This window comes from Bos indicus x Bos taurus, chromosome 23 (assembly GCF_003369695.1).
Source record: "Bos indicus x Bos taurus breed Angus x Brahman F1 hybrid chromosome 23, Bos_hybrid_MaternalHap_v2.0, whole genome shotgun sequence".
NCBI classification, from domain to species: domain Eukaryota; kingdom Metazoa; phylum Chordata; class Mammalia; order Artiodactyla; family Bovidae; genus Bos; species Bos indicus x Bos taurus.
The window spans coordinates 40,700,735-40,720,910 of NC_040098.1; the positions used below are offsets into that span (position 1 = coordinate 40,700,735).

Sequence of the window (20,176 nt, forward strand, 5' to 3'; positions counted from 1 at the left end):
TGCTTTCTCGATGAAAGAAAAAAAAGTAGAATCTTAAATTCGCTAAGTTAACTATAGGCAAGTGAATGAAATCCAGTTTTTGAGATTCAGTTCAATGTTTATTATGCCGATGCTGTTCGTGTGTGCTGTCCTTTGTAATGTGTGTGTTAACCTTAGAGACCTGTTTTCCTTGTGTGCTGTTTGAGAACCAAAATGCATGTCCTTTGTGTTTATTTTTTTCCTACCAGAGAGATGATGAGGATGGTGATGATATGGATAGTTATCAGGTATTACTGTTGCTGTCAATCCTGTGGCATGGGGCACAGCTGCTGCTAATTGCCAGCATCCGCAAAGCCGAGGGCAGGGAGGAGGAAGGGCCATAGAGCAAGAATATGCCGTTTTCACTCGCTTTTGATTTGCTTTCAGCGTAATCAGGGACACAGTCCTGTTTCTACAGATTTCCCCATCAGTTCACAATGTATCTGCAGATAGTTCATTTTGCCATGCCATCTCGAACTGCTAGCTTGTAAAGCCTTTCTAAACAAGACCACAATCTCTGTATTAAATTGATCTTAAGAACTGTAGTTATCCATCCATAATCTTTAAATAGACCTGTGTTTCCTATGTGAACCTGCAGTTAGCACCTTACATCCGAGCGAGTTACATTGTTCTAACATGCGATTTGATTTTTAAAGATTTTTGCCAGACAGAAAAACTGGAGACATTTTAAGCACATGGTTTTGTTTAGCCAGTTTTCTTCTTTCTGTAAAGCCAAACTTAGTTATTCATAACCTGGAGAACTTACCTCTCAGCCTTAAATCTTTCTGGAAATCTAGAGGAAAAAGTGCACAGGTGAAGTAGCGCTGACCATCCTGCAGTCAGTGGAATGTGGGATTACAGTAATGGTCAAGGTGACGAACCAAGATGAAGCTTTCTGGGTTGGTTCCCAGTCTCTGTACTGATTCTCTACATAAATGTCAAGAGCATGTTTTCTGGTGTGCCTTCCTCTAAGTAAAGTGTGGATCCGTCATAGGGGACACCTCAGAAGTCCTCAGGTGTCTGCTCTTAATGGACCATCTTATGGGTTAGACTGGAATTAGGCAGTCAAAGCCTTCTGAATAGGGTTGGTAGGTGTCTTTCCTGCCTCGTAGCTTTACTGAGAAAGAAAACAAACAAGTAAAAACAAATCTTAGGGTAAATACCAGTCTCCCCTTGAATCTAGCAACGCCATTAACTAACGTCCCGTGGCTGGCTGTGCACTTCCTGCCCCGTGGTTCACAGTCAGGTCCAGCATCCGCTTCCGGGATTTCTCAGCATGGCTGACTGCATGTTGGCTTTTTGCATGGGGCATTTTTGGTTAGCCTCATGGTAGCAGTTAGAGGTAAGATCTTTGCAGCAAGTGCGAGAGGTTCTCCGCTGATCTATTCTCTGCCTTTCAGAAAATACATGTTACCCAAGCCATTGAGCTATGAATGGTGAAAATGTGATTCTCCATTTGCTGTTTTGAAACTGGGGGTCTGTTTCTGGTGCCCTTCCTCTTAGAATCACAAACCTCTTCAAACAAACAGCTACAACTTAAATACATAGATGCACATATTGTATAACAGCTGGTATAGTTGGAGCTTCTCTTGCTTTTAAGTATAATTATCCTTTCGGAAGTCCAGGGGCTCTGATTTTCTGAAAATCAGGATCCTCAATCAGCATGCAGGGTTCCTAAGGCTTCTGTGCTTTCTTGCATATTAATCACACGGCAACGTTTAATGGCCTTTCCTAATGAAAAGATTCCTAATCAATTGAAATACCTTTTGTTAAAAAAAAAAGAAAGAGTTATCTGTGCACTTTACAGGAAAATGTTTTCCCTTCCTGATGCCAGGAAGAAGACTTAAACTGCGTGAGAGAGAGGTGGTCGGATGCCCTCATTAAACGGCGAGAATACCTAGACGAACAGATTAAAAAAGTCAGCAACAAAAAAGGTACATGAGATGTAACTCTTGGCTGGGAGTTGCCTTTCCGTTGGATAGTGGGGGTAGGCTGTTTTCCTCCCTTAGCTACACAACAGTATCTCAGATTTTTGACCCTGTTACAATTATAGATATTAGTGAATTGTTGTTGTGCAAGGTTGGTTTAAACAGGCCTTAAATTTGAAAGTAGTAAGTTTCATTACTTGAGTGGACTATGACATTAAATGTTAAATTCAGTTTTCATTTTGATGAATGCAAATGCCATCAATATCAACATGTCCATATGAGGTATTCCAGGCCCAGATCCTAGAACTGCAGTGAAAGGGTCACTTTTGAACCCACGACACGTGGCAGGTGGGCCTCGGCTACCACTGGTCGGAAACCATGTGCTCAGCTTGTTGAGGGTAGCCAGAAGTCAGCTCTGCAGCTCTGCTTACCACTACCCAACCTCCAGGATTCCATTTGCTTCCAACGGCAACAGCCATTCGGATTCTAGAGCAGAAATGTGCTCTTAAAACGCCAGTTTCTCATCCAGATTGTGTGCTTCACTCAGTGTGGTTGATTCTCCACCAAAGGACATGTCCTTGAATGTGAGTCCACTTCACACAGAACGCAGCGAAAATCATCTCTCCGTAAAACAGCTTGGTGTCAGTTTTTGTATGCGCTCAGCCTGCTAATGAAAGCCCACTTTGGATTTCCCTGGTGGTCCAGTGGTTAAGAGTCTGCCTACCAATGCAGGGGATGCCAGTTCAGTCCCTGGCCTGGGAAGATCCCACATACCATGGAGCAGCTAAGCCTGTGCACCACAGCTACTGAGTCTGTGCCCTAAAGCCCAGGAGCTGCAAGGACTGAAACCCGAGCTCCCTAGAGCGTATGCTCTGCACCAAGAGAAGCCACTGCATGAGAAGCCTGCGCACTGCAACTAGAGAAAGCCCGAGCACAGCAATGAAGGCGCATCACAGCCAAATATAGATAAATTAATTTTTTCAAAAAATGATAAAGTGCTGGGAGTTAGAACTTCAACATATCTTTAAAAAACAAACTCACTCCAGAGTTAAATTAGGCTAAGAGGATTGCAAAATAGATCAAATAAAATCCCTTGCATTACAAGTATGAAGGAGAATAAGTTCATTTTGCAGAGTGCAGGAGACCATGTTTAATCCTCTGTAAAATGACGTGTGGTTTCGTAAAGCAGTGCCCTCTCCATTATTGCACTGGATCCTTCTGACAGGTGCATGATATCTACATGACTTGTAGGATCCCTATTTGACAAAGTAGGAAATGAAGACCCATCTGTGGAATAACTTTCCCAAATGACAGAACTCTTAAAAAAACCCGAGTCTTCTCATTCCTGTTCCACTGCTCTTTCCATTCTTCCTAGCTTAGGCTCTGCTAGTCCGGTGTTCTAGCCCCCATGAGCTGCTCAGGCTTAAACTTCAGAGCCTCAGATCCTTTTTTTTGCGGGGGAGGACATCACGGATGGTTAAGCCACTCCTGGATACCACCCAGTGCAAACCGATTTAAATTTAGAAATCGTCTCTCCTCCCCCTTGGTGCTCATGCCCCTGTTTTGCCCGCAGAGAAGACGGAGGATGACGTGGAGCGGGAAGCCCGGCTGGTGGAGCAGTGGGTGGGGCTGACGGAGGAGAGGAACGCTGTGCTGGTGCCTGCGCCGGGCAGCGGGATCCCCGGGGCGCCTGCCGACTGGTGAGACCCCTCTCCTGTGGTGGCCTGGGGCAGGTCAGGCGAGTGACCTGCTGAGATTGTCACAGAAAATGTTAAGTACTACAAGCTGCCCAGGGAAGGGCCGCCCAGCCCCAGTGCTCCCGTCCCTCTTGTCCTTGCCTGCTGCAACCACTGTCCTCTCTCAGGAAGCCAGAGATCAGTTATCACTGGCCAGGAATCAGATACCATGCTCCTCGGTTCCCCGGAATGAGCACCTCGGACACAACTTCCTGATCTCCAGAAATTCTCATTGTTGTTCAGTCGCTCAGTCATGTCCGACTCTTTGTGACCCTATGGACTGCAGCACACCAGGCTTCCCTGTCCTTCACCATCTCCTGGAGCTTGCTCAAACTCATGTCCATTGAGTTGGTGATGCTATCCAATCTCAGCCTCTGTCATCCCCTTCTCCTCCTCCTTCAATCTTTCCCATCAGCAGGGTCTTTTCTAATGAGTCAGTTCTTCACACTAGGTGGCCAAAGTATTGGAGCTTCAGCTTAAGCATCAGTCCTTCCAATGAATATTTGGGACTGATTTCCTTTAGGATAGACTGGTTGGATCTCCTTGTAGTCCAAGGGACTCTCAAGAGTCTTCTCCAACACCACAGTTCAAAAGCATCAGTTCTTCAGCACTCAGCCTTCTTTATGGTCCAGCTCTCATATCCGTACATGATTACTAGAACAACCATAGCTTTGATTAGATGGACCTTTGTCAACAAAGTAGTGTCTCTGCTTTTTAATACACTGTCTAGGTTTGTCTTAGCTTTTCTTCCAAGGAGCAAGTGCCTTGTAATTTCACGACTGCAGTCAAGAAATTCTCATATCTTGACTTAAAAGAAGGGTGCTTCTTGAGCATACTTGAAAAGGGCAGAAATGTCTTCTTTTTTGTCTTCATGCCTATTTAGTTTGGTCACTAGCATAGAGTCAACACTTAAGCACTGATTTTCTATCAGTCCTGATGCTCAAAAGAAGCTAGGCAAATCAATCCAGCTTTCTGTACCACCTCCAAAATAGTGACTTCTCTTCTTTCCATCACTAGAATTATTCTCAGAAAGACAAAATAATCTTTGTTTCAATTAATTACATGTAATTCATATAACTGGTAGTTCTCTATAGAAATCACACAAATCCCATGATTTGTGTTAAATAAGGATGATAAGAATTGTGAGAAGGTTTCATTTGTAAGAGCTGTATCTGTCTCCACAATGATTCTCTTCTGCTTCCCTGCCTCTGTGATGTTTAGTTATTTAACAAGGGGCAAAACCCATATTTTGTTATGATGAAATATTGTTATTAAATTTAGGATCCCACCACCTGGAATGGAAACCCACATACCGGTTCTCTTCCTTGATTTGAACGGTAAGTAGACACCTATTGTTCCGAGGCTTGTCACCCTGAATGAGGTTTGCAATCTAGTCAAACCCACAGCACTTTAGCCCTTAAATGACTTGTCTGATCACTCACATGCCTTATCGAGGTAACAACCAAATGTATAAAACCATGACATATAGAATCACTGAAAGACAGATGTAGAAATGTATTCTTCGAAAAAGAACACTCGAGAGATTGAGAGCTGCATACAAAAACTGCAGTTGAGTTATTGCTGGGAAACAGTAACAGACATGGAAATTACATGAGAAAGTCATCACCCTTACAGTTCTGAATCCTTCTATGTTGCCGGTGCTCTGGAATCTGCATTTCTGACTGGTTCCCTTTGCTCCCCACCGCCAATGGTGGTGTTCCTAGACCGTGATGATTTGTAACCCTACATGAAGGGCTGTCCGTTATTATAGCATCTAGATTGAACCTGGGTGAACCTGGGACAAGTGTTTTCAATGTGTTTTAGCTGCAAAATCTATTTTCAATATGAACTCGTGAATGGAACCCCACGTGTGGAATATGAGAGTGGAGCTGCTGAGTTTAGGGATAGGCAGGCCCTTCTGCAGGGCCCTTGGGATTCTCAAAGCACAGCCTAAGAACCTCTCTTCTGGAGGGAAGACCAGTAACCGATGAAGACGTGGGAGGTTGGCTTTGTCTCTTTTAAAAAAAATGCGGGCAATTTTTTTAAAAGCCTAGAAGTAGACTGTTACTTCACGAAGCAGTGAGTTCCCCATTACTGGAGGTTCCCCATTATACAAGGAAAGGCTGAATAACTGTATCCAGAGATCTGTAAAGAGTGAATCCTACACTGGGTAGGGCATTGGAGAGGATGGCCGTCAAAGTTCTCCCAAATGCATAGAACTTTATTGCTAAGTTGGTAATTTAACCAAACAAATCTCTGCTGCTGATGCTGCTAAGTCGCTTCAGTCGTGTCTGACTCTGTGTGACCCCATAGACGGCAGCCCACCAGGCTCCCCCGTCCCTAGGATTCTCCAGGCAAGAACACTGGAGTGGGTTGCCATTTCCCCCTCCAATGCATGAAAGTGAAAAGTCAAAGTGAAGTTGGTCAGTCGTGTCCAACTCTTAGCAACCCCATGGACTGCAGCCTACCAGGCTCCTCCATCCATGGGATTTTCCAGGCAAGAGTACTGGAGTGGGTTGCCATTTCCTTCTCCAACAAATCTCTAATTTAGTGTAAATTACATAAGTAGGACCATAAACTTAACACTAGGTTATGAGAGGAATTGACATCAGAAAGCAGTACAATTGTAAGGTATGTTTACGTAGTAAAAATGTTTGTTTCCGGGACTACATATGGTATATATTCAGTCCATTTTATAGAAGAGTCTCAAAGACACCCTTTTGGCTCCCACAGTTATTTCTGTAAAAGATAGAAACTGTTGTGGGCACTGGAATCACTGTTTTAACTGCAGAATAAGGGATGAAAAAAATAAATAGCATTACCTATAAACTTCATCAGTAAAAAGCATATTTAAAATTTTGGGGTGCTTGCTTAAAAGAAATCTGATCTTTCCCCCACTTTTGTATCTGTTCCCTGGACTTCGTCAGCGGATGACCTCAGTGCCAATGAGCAGCTCGTGGGCCCCCACGCATCAGGCGTGAACTCTATCCTCCCCAAGGAGCACGGCAGCCAGTTTTTCTACCTGCCCATCATAAAGCACAGTGACGAGGAGGTAATGGGCCTTAAAGAGTCTCTTAAAGGGCTTCAGATTAATGCACATGCCTGTGGGCCTGTCTGCCCATTAAGCTGCTGTGGTCTGGGCTTTTGGAGAAGTGGACGGGGAACTTTAAAAAATAGAATATATGTGTTATCCAAAAGGTGAGGGAAAGCATCTGTGATTCAATAGAGTTGTGTGTGGTTTTCTAGCTCAAGATGTAAAACTGCTACAGCTGAGCTGTTTTATTTCCATGTCCCCCTCCTTCCTGGGTCCCTAGGTTTCAGCCACAGCCTCCTGGGACTCCTCGGTGCATGATTCCGTTCACTTGAACAGGGTCACCCCGCAGAATGAGAGGATCTACCTGATAGTGAAGACCACAGTCCAGCTCAGCCACCCGGCCGCTATGGAGCTGGTCTTACGAAAACGGATTGCAGCCAACATTTACAACAAACAGGTATCACAGGGCCTGATTCTGCCGTTGCGTGTTGTTGTTTAGTCGCTCAATCGTGTCCAACTCTGCAAGCCCATGGACTGTAGCCCGCCAGGCTCCCCTGCCCATGGGATTCTCCAGGCAAGAACACTGGAGCGGGTTGCCATTTCCTTCTCCAATGCGTGAAAGTGAAGTCGCTCAGTCGTGTCTGACTCTTAGTGACCCTACAGACTGTAGCCTGCCAGGCTCCTCTGCCCATGGGATTTTCCAGGCAAGAATTACTGGAGGGGGTTGCCATTTCCTCTTCCAGGGGATCTTCCTGGCCCAGGGATGGAGCAGCATCTCTTACGTCTCCTGCATTGCAGGCAGATTCTTTACTGACAGCTCCCTGGTAGTTCAGCTGGTAAAGAATCCGCCTGCAGTGCAGGAGGCCCTGGTTGGATTTCTGGGTTGGGAAGATCTGCTGGAGAAGGGAAAGGCTACGCTCCAGTATTCTTGAGATTCCCTGTTGGCTCAGCTGGTAAAGAATCCGCCTGCAGTGCAGGAGGCCCTGGTTCGATTCCTGGGTCGGGAAGATCTGCTGGAGAAGGGAAAGGCTACGCTCCAGTATTCTTGAGATTCCCTGTTGGCTCAGCTGGTAAAGAATCCGCCTGCAATGTGGGAGACCTGGGTTTGATCCCTGGGTTGGGAAGATCCCCTGGAGAAGGGAAAGGCTACCTACTCCAGTATTCTGAGCTGGAGAATTCCATGGACTGTATAGTCCATGGGGTCACAAAGAGTCGGACACGACGGAGCGACTGTCACTTCACTTTACCACTAGCGCCACCTTTGTATGAGCACTAAGTTTCTTGCTCCTTGCTATCACAAAGTGGTGTTTGGGGTGTTAATTCAGTGGCCGTGCAAGTCGCTACCAGGTTATAATCTGATTCTCATTTATCTAAGATGACAGGGTCTGAGGATAGCAGAACTAAATGCCATCCAGCAAAGAACTCTTCCACCTTGACCAGTTTGAGACCCATAATCCTAGGAGGCAGTGAACTTATGATATTTCTCTGTTTGAAAAAGGTTAAGTGCCTGGCTTAAGCAGGTTAATGACAAAACCAGGACAAAGGCAGGCTGCATGCAAGTCCGTCTCCTAACGCCTCCCTGGATCTCATCTCAGAGGCACTGTCAGCAGAACAGATGCTCTGAGCTGACTTCTGATGCTGCCAGGATGGACTGATTAAACCCTGACAGCATCAAGAAGAAAGATAGCAGATGGGATGGGAAAGAGAAGCAGTGAATCCCAGATTTCTCCTAAGAAACTTTTCCAAATGTACTTTTTCCCCTGGACTTTTTCCCCTGGAGTAAAAGCTAGGAATCTCTTTTCTTGAAGAAAATGTACAGCGTAAAAATCACTTTCAGGTTTTTTTTTAAACAGTGGTAAAATTTGTTGATAGGCAATGTTAATTATATATCATGATGATGTATAGTATGTTAATGTATAACCTGGGCTTCCCAGGTGGCTCAGTGGTAAAGAATTGGCCTGCCAGTATAGGAGACACAAAAGACCTGGGGTCCATCCCTGGGTGGGGAAGATCCCCTGGAGTAGGAATTGGTAACCCACTTCAGTATTCTTGCCTAGAGAATCCCATAGACAGAAGAGCCTGGCGGGCTAAAGTCCATGGGGTCGCAAAGAGTCGGACACAACTGAGCGACTAAATACACACACGGTAAAGAGAAGCAACCACAGAAAGCCCTGGCTGGACTGCAGATTCTGTCATCTAATCCCCAGATTTAATAGCTGGATGTTACTGTCCTTCAGGATTGAGGACAAAGATTTTTCCATTCAGTGTTCTTCTGTTTTATTGTGTAGTGTATATGTATCAAAAATATAGTCATTGGTTTTTTTATGTAATTTATATAATACTAAATAGCTTGTATTTTCCACATTGCTTAATTCAACTTTCCTTTTCTACCAGAGTTTCACCCAGAGTTTGAAGAGGAGAATATCACTGAAGAATATATTTTATTCCTGTGGTGTAACCTATGAAATAGTATCCAACATACCAAAGGTAAAAGCACATATTACTTTTTTGAAATGTCAGAATCTGAGTATTGGAGAAGGAGTTAGGTCTCAAAACTTTTAAACCATTTTCTCGCCACAGTTTTGAGAGAAATATTGTTCACCTAACAGTAAGTGTCTGCTTGTCTCCTTAGGCAACAGAGGAGATTGAGGACCGGGAGACGCTGGCTCTCATGGCTGCAAGGAGTGAGAATGAAGGCACGTCGGATGGGGAGACGTACATCGAGAAGTACACGCGGGGCGTGCTGCAGGTGGAGAACATTCTGAGCCTGGAACGACTCCGGCAGGCAAGTAACTGCAGGGTCTGGACGGGAGGGTGAGATCACCAGCAAGTGAAAACTGATGGTGCTAGTTGCTCAGTCCTGTCCAACTCTTTGCAACCCCGTGGACTGTAGCCCACCAGGCTCCTCTGTCCGTGGGATTCTCCAGACAAGAATACTGGAGTGGGTTGCCATGCCCTCCTCCAGGGGACCTTCCCAACCCAGGGATCGAACCCTGGTCTCCTGTATTGCAGGCAGATTCTGTACCATCTGACAGATCACCAGCCTTCACCCCAAATGGATAAAGATGAACTTACTTACCAACACACCTTCTCTCTCAACCCATGAGAGAAGGAAGACTTGAGTAGCCATCTCATTAGACAAAATAGTTACTTTGACAAAAGAGTGACACAAATTCAGACGAGTGCATTTTACTGAACCCTCCTAGGGAAGCCCCATTATTTCATCTTCAAGATGGATGATGGGGGGAGTTGCACAGCAATGGGAATGTCCTTTGTGCCGCTGAACTGTGCAGTTAAATATGGGTAAGGTAGTATGTTGTATATTATGTGACTGTACCATAAAGAAATTCTAAAAATAAATAAGTAACCCTGCAAGGTAAATGCTGTCATCATTTCCATTTGTAAATGAGAAAATTGAGGCTGACAGCTGTGAGCCACCTCGCCCAAGGGCACCCAGCTAAGAATCGGTACAAAGTCAGATATAAACCCAGGACGCTTGACTCTGAAGTCCACATCCTTAACCACATTCTCTCTCTCTCCCTAGTGTTTGGACCAAGGTTAACCTCTGTGGCAAGATATTGCCAGGTGAAAATAATCCACTAGGTCATGAAACTCCAGAGGAGGTGTCACCCGATAGAGGCAGTAGAAGTTATGAAAAGGGTGCTTTGAGCAAAAAGAGGATCAAGATTGGCATCTCTCAGAAAAATCTTCCTTTAGTGGAAGTCCCACCCAAACTGTGGCAGAGTGAAACACAAGCAGCATGAAAGTTGATTGTAGTTTCACAAGTAACATATATAGTTAGTGGTATTTCATCCGTGTTTCCTCTACGCACCTATATGTAAAGCTACAACATAAAATACCTTTAGTTCATCAGTCTTCCTGGTTTTATTTATGAAAAATATTTTTCATAAATTAAGCAAAAAAAAAAAAAATTAGTGAAAACAATAAGATTCCAGTTTTGTAAATACAGGGTGGGTAGGGCTGGTAATATAGGCTTGAAATGACATTTATTTCTATACTTTTGAAATCTTTCACAATAAACATATATTCCTTTTGTCATGGGAGGAAGAAAAATCAATGTCATTTTCAAATTTGCAGGCGGTGACGGTCAAAGAAGCACTTTCCACCAAAGCTCGGCACCTACGGCGAAGCCTCAGCACGCCCAACGTTCACAATGTGAGCTCACCCGTGGCGGGGCTGTCGTCCCAGTGACTCATCTCAGGGTTTGGGGTGTGGCGTGTCAGGGGAACCAGGTCAGGGTGTGTCGGCAGGGAGATTTACATTTGGCTCAGGTGTGGGCCTCCCAGGGTGCCAAGCCTGTTCTTCTGTTCTGGAGATGCCCACCAGAGGGCCATTACAAGTAACAGGACTGAGCTTCGTATGTGTGTATGTTGCCCAAAAGCTATTACAGGTAACAGGACTGAGCTTTTAGAGTGTGGTGTGTATGTGTCTGCGTTAGTTGCTCAGTTGTATCCGACTCTTCTGTGACCCCATGGACTGTAGCCCACCAGGCTCCTCTGTCCATGGGAATTCTCTAGGCAAGAATACTGGAGTGGATTGCCATTCCCTCCTGCAGGGGATCTTCCCAAGCCAGGGATCCAACCTGGCTTTTCCACATTTCAGGCAGATTCTTTACCATCTGAACCACCAGGGAAGCCCCAAGCTTTTAGTGGAATCTTGCAAATTTCTCCACATAGAGTGCATGTCCTTGGAAGAAGTTTCTTGGGATGTGCACTAAATGTTGGTTTAAAGATGGTGGGGTCAGAGGTCCCGTGCCAGCGCTTCTGAGTACTGCTCTCCACTGTTCCTGTACCTGCTTCTAGCTGCCCCAGGGATCTCACTGTCGGTGTGATAGGGCGCCAGGCACCTCCATGTAGACCCTCCCGTGGTGCCTGCTGTTCATGTTGATGACCTTCCTCAACAAATCATTTCAGCGAGGAAACCCAGTTGACAGACACTGTGTCTAGTGGAAGGTGGCACCGTCGTAGGAAGAAAGGACAGAGGAGTGCGTGGACCACTTCAAAGTAGCCTCCTTCTCGAAGCAGCAGAGAGTGAAAGACAGATCCTCTCAAGGAAAACTGATTTGCTTTCCCATTCTCAAGAATTGCCAGATAATGGTTACAAACACGATGAACATTTATTTAATATTTTTTGATCCTGCGTGACGTGTAGGATCTTAGTTTCTTGATGAGTGATTGAACCTGTGCCCTTGCATTGGCAGCGTGGAGTCTTAACCACTGGACCTCCAGGGAAGTCCCCTTGGTGAACATTCATGAAACTTGCCTTACAGTAGTCCGAAAAGCAAATCCCTATAGTCACTTTCAAACAGATCACTTTTTCTGACCACATTTCAGTTCTTTTAATGATGAGACTCATAAAGTTACAAATTGCAGGGGTGGGGGGGACACAGTTTCTAATTAATTTAGGCATCAAAGAAGAGATCATAATGGAAATTAGGATGTATTTAGAACTGAATGATAAAAAAAAAACCAATGATACATATACCAGTACTTGAGGGATGCAGTTAAAGAAGGAGTTCCTTAGCCCTGCTGCTTCTGCTAAGTAGCTTCAGTCATGTCCGACTCTGTGCGACCCCATAGACAGCAGCCCACCTGACTCCTCTGTTCCTGGGGTTCTCCATGCAAGAATATTAGATTGGGTTGCCATTTCCTTCTCCAACGCATGCATGGATGCTAAGTCACTTCAGTCATGTCCGACTCTGTGCAACCCTATGGACAGCAGCCCACCAGGCTCCTCTGTCCATGGGATTCTCTAGGCAAGAACACTGGAGTGGGTTGCCATTTCCTTCTCCATCTTTAGCCCTAATTTTCCTGTTATTTCATTTGTATTGCAGAATGCTAGATGGTAGAAAAAATGAGAGCACTATAGCTATTATTAGGGGGTAAAAAAGGAAAACTCATAAATTAAGAAAGACTTATGATGTATATCATCCAGTTGCAGTGGATGGTATGCTTTGATCCTGACTCAGAATTAGCTCTGATAGTGTTTATAGACATTTAACCACTACTGGGATATCTGATACTATTTAGGAATTGCTGAATCTTTTGAGATGCAATAATGGTATTATGGTTTCACAAAGAGAATAGGAATTCCTTATCTTCTAGAGAGTCATAGAGAAATATTTATGGATAAAAAATTTTAAGTTAGAAAAAGAAAATCTGAATACTTTTTAAAAGGTAATGATAAATATTACAGCACAATTATGATAAATTCAAATAAATAAGGAAATAATAAATATTAGGAGAAAGAATGAGGGGAAGGAGAAGGTCATACAACCTTCAACTGTATGTGTGATATTTTATTTGTTAGTTATGTTAAATGTATAAACCACACTGATGAAACCATTCATCTCTTACAGGTCTCTTCCAGTCGACCAGACCTTTCTGGCTTTGACGATGATGATAAGGTATGTGCCTGTGGGCATGGCCAGGTTATTAATGGGATCTAAGTCTGGAAATTTAGGTTATCTTGGTGTTTTTTAAATCTCTGAACTTCCCACCTTAACCTGATGCAGATCATTGTCTCCACGTGTCCATTTCCAAGTTCAAGTACTTGATGTGAAATTGCTATGCACTCTGAGGATTACAGTGTTACTTAGCATGATATGTTCCATATCAGGATCATTGCATACATAATCAAATAAATATGTGTTTATGGATCTAACTCTAAATGACTACATCCACCATAGCAAAATCAAAATTATTTCAAATGGGGAAAATTAGGAACTTGAAATTAAGGATATTGTACAGCATTATCTTATTTATATGTAAATTATTATTTTGGGGACTATAGATTCAGAAAATATCAAAACAGATTATGCCTTCAAGCATTTTAAAATCTAGTCCTTAGAGATGACATTTCCTGAGAAGCTGAAGTGAGATTAGCTAAGTGTATATGATAAAAAGGAGGTTTCCCCCTTTAGTATACCAATGTCTTTGCCAGCTTGGAAGTTTTACATATCAAGTATATACAGAGTAACCATACCACCTAATTTGCCTGGGGCAATCCAAGCTTATGCCTGCCACCTAGAAAAATTATCAGTGGAACTGTTTCACTCTCAGGTGTTGTAGGTTGATCTTTAAATTATCTGGTCATCTTGGGTACATAACAGATTTATAAAAGTGGAGCTTTAATGAGCCCTGTAGGGGTCCAAAAGAGGATTTCACTAAATCTGTAATGATTTTATTAAATCCTGAACAAATAGAATAAACTATCAACATTTCTTCACTTGGTTACGATAGCACTTGTCATATCATTCAGTACTTTTCTACATGTTAGATCTATTTTATAATTTAAAAAAAGAAGAGCACATACTGCCATAAAAAGAAATAGGAAAAAACTCCAATCAGGCTTCTTTTCTCATTTTAGAGGAACGTAATTACAGTTAACCCGTGTTTATACCTTGTAGGGTTGGCCAGAGAACCAGTTAGACATGTCTGACTACAGCCCGAGTTACCAGGATGTATCGTGTTATGGAACTTTGCCTAGGGATTCACCTCGAAGGAGTAAAGAAGGTAGTGGTGAGATTTTTTTCTGTGTTACCTGTTTATAATTTCTTAGGAAAGGCGTGGGGCGGGGGGTAAGGTTCTTTTCTAGATGGCTTTAATAAGACAGAAAGCTGAAATTCTAGTTTGCTAGATGATCCAAAAGTGTCTTCTTGGATAGAACATATCCTGCTCACTTATTTGATTTTCTTTTCTTTGTATCCATTATATCATCCAATTAATAATAGGCTTTTTGTGTAGCACTTATAGTTTTCAAGTCACATTTCATGTATCATTTCCTGATTTTGAAATCAGTTTTGAGACACATACAAATCTTATTATTACATTATGGTTAGATTTCATTCTTTACCAAAAGCATGTCCACTTCCATCATGGTTTTGTGCTCAAATCAAAGTACGTTTTTAAGAGAACATGTCTCTGACTCCTAAGGAAATTTAAAAAATGATACCAGAAATGAATTTGGTCAGTGACAACATTATTGCCTAAATATGTAATTTCCTAGTGCCCTGAAAGGAATAGCATTCTTAGAATTTGTCAGTCCGCTCTATTACCTTACCTACACCTTATATTTTACCTACTATGTTCCTTTGTACCAGTGAATTGAAGAGAAAAATATAGAAGGAGAAGTAGAGGCCCCAAAAAGTAAAAAATGAGTAAAAGCAAGAAACGAGGATTTGTCCTTCCTTAGTCACATGGGGCAGGGTGGCTTGAGGGAACAGTGGCTTGCGAGAGAACTTTAAAGTATTCAGTCACTGAGTTAAGATTGAGCCTCTCCTTGCCTTATGCAGGGACAGAAACCAAAAGATGCCAAGATCTTAAAATCCAGCTGTGAAAATGAGATATGTAGAAAATAAGCCAGTAAATCAGAAAGTGCCAAAATGCATTTACAGATAATACGGGCTCTGAGAATTCAGAGAAATAGAAAATCAGCGTGAGTTGAAATTGGTCTGTGAAGTGATGCTCAAGCTGGATCTTGACAAGAAGGTAGAAAATTTGGTTTCTGATTTTTTTGCTGCTGTCCAGGCCTATGACGATTCTTTTTAACTTTGTAGATACATCTCCATTCTTGCCGACCTGTTTTAATGCTCGACCAAATATAGCCATCACTCGGTATCTGAGGGCCACTGGTTCCCGGAGCCCCTGCATACAAGTCCCATAGTCAGTCCTCCGTAATCCTTGGAGGCAAAACCCTGAGGCTGTTGAGGGCCGACTGTACATTTAATGAAAAAAAATCCATGTGTGAGTGGACCCAAGCAGTTCAGACCCGCGATGTTCAAGGTCAACTGCATTCACACATTAATTCTTTTGTTCCGCCAGATATTCCTTCTGGCTCCGTCCCTGCCTCGCTCCCTGTGGGTTGGTTAAAGTGCTCTGTGCCTGTAAACCCGTGCCTTTTGTCTTCCCCAGGTTGTACATCAGAGAATCCTCATGCCTTAACAGTCAGCCCTTTCAAAGCATTCTCTCCTCAGCCACCAAAGTTTTTCAAGCCCCTAATGCCTGTAAAAGAGGAGCATAAGAAAAGGATAGCGCTTGAAGCAAGGCCTCTTCTAAGCCAGGAGGTAAATGCTTGACTTGTCTGTACCGTGTACAATAGAATGGACACGCTGTGCCCTGCAGAAGTAACGCTTTGCATTAACACAGTCAGATGCCACAGGTTGGCATGTATGGGTTATCGCTCCATGGATCCTGTTCAGGAATAAATAACCTCTTTCTCAAGCACACAGGGTCATGGTAGAATTTCTTGTTTGTTGTTATTGCTATTATTTTCCTTGTGCTTATAGCTTTTTTCAGAGTATTTCAAATGAGAAAGAGGTGTTCCCTCGGTGTTTTGCCTATAGAAAAGGCTTTTTTTTTAATGTGATAAATCCAGTTACACTGTTTGCATAGAATCTGTGTAGTCTTGGGAGATTTCATCAGTAGCTGACCTCAAGCCTGCAGAGCTGTTGGCTGCACTACTCACACGTAATACAAGGGTTTGCGTTGCTTTTCTAACATGCACGTACGTACTTAAGGTGTATCTCGGCCATCGCCGTCTCCTGTGTGATGCATCTGTGTGTCTTAACCTTTGCAGAGCATGTCTCCATCTCAGGCACATAATCCTGGCTGCATTGTGCCCTCGGGAAGCAATGGCAGCAGCATGCCAGTAGAACTCAATAGCAAACGTGAGAAGAAGATTGTAAGTCCTGGAACCATTTCTGTCCTATTGCCTGGTGGTGGGTTTAAGGCCCTTTCACAGACAATCATCCAAATACTTTAGAAGAAATTAAGAGATGTATTGAGTCTTGGCTTTTTTTTTTTTTCTTCTTCTTACACATGTGACCATCAGTAATGAAATTTTGCATGAATGTGGCCGTGACCTGTGATTTTTCTGTGTTCCATTTACTGATTTATTATTATTTTGCTTAGTATAAATTTGCTTAGAAAGAAAAAGGCACCTTTAATGATTCTAGTCTTTCAAATGTGTAACAATAACTTGAACTAATATTGAATCTTTCTAATGAGCCTGTACACGTTGCCCAGATTCTGAAGTTAATCTACCTTGAGGAATTGCACTTACTTGGAGTAAGTAATCGTGCATTTAGGTGTGGGTGTGCGGTAGCTTTTCTTGTGTTGCCTGATGCTGTTGCCAAGATTATCCTGTAGTTTGTAGCTGCTCCGCCATCCATCGCTGGCCATCCCCATCATCTGGACCTCTCAGGTAGCCTCTTTACCTTTGCTGGCAAAATAGATTCCAGCTCTGTTGGTGTCAGTCTTGCTTTCAGGATGGCGTCTCTGTTTTTACCACGGGTAGGTTGAAACTCTACCTGAAAAACCTCATTCCCTAGCGCTCGGTTTTCACATTTCAAATTTGAGAAATGTTTTTTTAAAACACTACATACGAGGCACTGGAGATCATAAACGCTACCTTAATTTAAAAACGGAAGTGTATGTTCTGGGGCCTGGGGAGAATTCTCAGATTCTGTGTCTCAGCTTTCATTCTCCTGTGGTTTCCCAGGCTTTGAAAACGGGAGGCAGCTTGGAGCAGGAGGGGTCTGCTTGCTGCTCTCATCTGCATGTGATCGGCTCTGCAGGGTGGGCCCTGGCCTTCCCTGGCTATGCCATGTCAGATTCATTCCAGAGTGTCATCAGCGTGGGGTCTTTTGTTTGAACCTCTAGATTCTAGAAAATGCTGCTGATGCACATGGTGTGATGGTAACTAGAACCTCCCCCTGGATGTGCAGCAAGCCAGGCTCCTGCATGCTTGGAGCGCTCGGGGATCATGAGAAATGAGCTGCTCATTCCGCATGTCCATTGAGGAAAGAAGAAAAGGCACCATTGTCCCATTCCATCTCTCTCTCTCTTCCCCTCCCTAATCCCTGCTGGAGAAGAGCATGCACGCCGACAGCTGCTCCTTGTCTCCCCTGATGTTAGTGAGCTCTCCAGTCACGCACTTGACTTCCCCCTGCTTAATTGATAAGGGCTGCAGCATGGGCCAAGGAGAAGGCAATGGCACCCCACTCCAGCACTCTTGCCTGGAAAATCCCATGGGCGGAGGAGCCTGGTAGGCCGTAGTCCATGGGATCGCTAAGAGTCGGACACGACTGAATGACTTCACTTTGACTTTTCACTTTCATGCACTGGAGAAGGAAATGGCAACCCACTCCAGTGTTCTTGCCTGGAGAATCCCAGGGACGGGGGAGCCTGGTGGGCTGCTGTCTATGGGGTTGCACAGAGTCGGACACGACTGAAGCAACTTAGCAGCAGCAGTAGCAGCATGGGCCAAAGAGTGTGTGTGTGTGTGTGTGCTTAGTCACTCAGTTGTGTCTGACTCTTTGCAATGCCATAGACTGTAACCCAACAGGTTTCTCTGCCCATGGGATTCTCCAGGCAAGAATACTGCAGCAGGTTGCCATTTCCTTCTCCAGGGGATGTTCCCGACCGAGGGATCAAACCTGCATCTCCTGCATTGGCAGGTGGATTCTTTACCACTGTGCCACCTGGGAGGGCCCAGGTTAAAGGAACCAGGGTCTAATTTTGTTACTCCTTCAGTTCTCTGGCTGGCTGACTATCTGTTTGTTGACATGGCACCCATCTGTATGGTGCATGGGTACTATGTTGTAACCTATTTGAACCATACGTTTTGGTAGAACACACCATCAAGAAATTGCTGGATGGCCCTTCCGGGCTGCCCTGCAGATAGTCTCACAGTTCACAATTTGCTTCGTAGTTATTTTCTTCACTTTCCTTTTATTATTTTAAAATAAAACCCATCTCAGAACTGTTAGCTAACAGAGAGTAGGATAGAACCAGATTTTCTTGATCCAAGAAGTTCTGATCAGCAGTTAGATTCTCTGTGATCAGACACACCATGAAACCTACTAATCAGGGTTCAGTGGAGCCATTTTTCTTGCTGGGGTCTTACTTGAGAGACTTGCATGTACTTTCTTAGAAATCTGGCTCACCACACACTTTTCATCTCTGAAACTATTGAACCGTTTAATTTATTTCAGATAGCAGCTCTTCCGGGGTGTTTCAGTAGATTTTAAGGGTACTACTTGCTTTCTTTGGGAAGCTTTCATTTTATTTCTCCTCTTATCAGTGGATATAAACTGCTTCCTTCCTGAGTTCCTATTTACTTTCTTTCCTTTTCCACTGTTGGAAAAGTAGAGAGCAAATCAGTGGTTCATTCTGATCAAAGGAGTTTGAAATCATGTTTGAGAAGCAACGTCAGGACATTGTTCCTTTTATTTTTCAGCCCATCCAATTACCAAAGTAACCTTTCCTTTCACATAAAATACAGTAAATATAGCCGTGCTTGATTCTTCAAGCAATGTTTTGTTGTCTCATCAGCCTGGGAAGATAGACACATGCACTCTGTGTCTTCCATGACTAAGATAAAGTAACAGTGGGCCTTGGCAGTCTCTGTTTTAAAGTCACGAAGCAGACAGAAGAGCACAAAGTCAACTCTCCCTCTCCTGGGTCCTGCACAGACAGTGTATGGCTTTGGTCTCTCCTCTTACAGAGGAAGAAACGCGAGACTTGTTGAGTGATTCGCCCAAGGTCTCACAGGAAACGAGAACATGTGAACAAAAGCCCCGTCCATCATTAGAATGGGGCTGACCCCAGTGACTCCCGGGGCTCCCGTCACAGGGCAGTTTCATCGCCCTGCTGCTGCTGTTTCTTCAAAGGGTCCACCCTTCCTTTAGTACCATGGACAGAAGTACTAGGGCCCCTTGGTGGATGGAGTCTTTCTGAAAACAGAGACCATCTCTCTGATGGATATCCGATGAGAATGGGAGTGAAAATGACTTTAATCGGGGAAGGTCCTTACAGAAGGTCCCTGCTTTGATGTGAGTTTTGATCCCTCCTTAAAATCAAGGTGTTTTGTCTAGAGGTAAATATCAGCTGCACAAACTGAATCTCAAAAAATCAAATCACGAACATTGTAGCCATAGAGAAGTGTCCTACTTTTAGGATGAGTTTTCACTCTGTCCTCAGGACATAGTAGGGAGGTGCTTAGTTTAGTCTCCTTTAAGGCAAAATGATAAATAATATATCTGGCATAAAATGTTTCTAATATGTAAAATGGATAAGCAACAAAGTCCTACTATATAGCACAGGGAATATATTCAGTACCTTGTGATAACCTATCATAGAAAAGAATATAAAAAAGAATGTGTGTGTATATATATATGTGTGTATGTATGTATGTATAACCGATTCACTCTGTTGTACAACAGAAACTACAACATTGTAAATCAACTATGAAAGTGAAAGTGAGGTCGCTCAGTCGTGTCCGACTCTTTGCAACCCTGTGGATTGTAGCCTACCAGGCTTCTCTGTCCGTGGGATTCTCCAGGCAAGAATACTGGAGTGGGTTACCATTTTCTTCTCCAGGGGATCTTCCCGACCCAGGGATCGAACCCCGGCCTCCTGCATTGGAGGCAGATGCTT

At 43.7% G+C, this 20,176-nt stretch overlaps 1 protein-coding gene across 10 annotated transcripts in view; it reads left to right on the top strand.

Annotated features, from left to right (window-relative positions):
• KIF13A (kinesin family member 13A) overlaps positions 1 to 20,176 on the top strand; it is a 202,790-nt gene that overhangs the window by 174,781 nt on the left and 7,833 nt on the right. For 2 of the 10 annotated variants that reach the window (XM_027525247.1, XM_027525251.1), the window contains 14 exons: positions 228 to 266; positions 1,853 to 1,952; positions 3,520 to 3,646; positions 4,964 to 5,019; positions 6,610 to 6,734; positions 6,997 to 7,173; positions 9,111 to 9,203; positions 9,349 to 9,501; positions 10,815 to 10,892; positions 13,096 to 13,143; positions 14,146 to 14,251; positions 15,650 to 15,801; positions 16,314 to 16,418; positions 16,763 to 16,804. In XM_027525247.1, coding sequence (XP_027381048.1) covers positions 228 to 266; positions 1,853 to 1,952; positions 3,520 to 3,646; positions 4,964 to 5,019; positions 6,610 to 6,734; positions 6,997 to 7,173; positions 9,111 to 9,203; positions 9,349 to 9,501; positions 10,815 to 10,892; positions 13,096 to 13,143; positions 14,146 to 14,251; positions 15,650 to 15,801; positions 16,314 to 16,418; positions 16,763 to 16,804 — 1,401 coding nt within the window. The remainder of the gene's footprint in view (positions 1 to 227; positions 267 to 1,852; positions 1,953 to 3,519; positions 3,647 to 4,963; positions 5,020 to 6,609; positions 6,735 to 6,996; positions 7,174 to 9,110; positions 9,204 to 9,348; positions 9,502 to 10,814; positions 10,893 to 13,095; positions 13,144 to 14,145; positions 14,252 to 15,649; positions 15,802 to 16,313; positions 16,419 to 16,762; positions 16,805 to 20,176) is intronic. The other 8 variants (XM_027525249.1, XM_027525253.1, XM_027525252.1 and 5 more) reach the window with 6 other exon arrangements.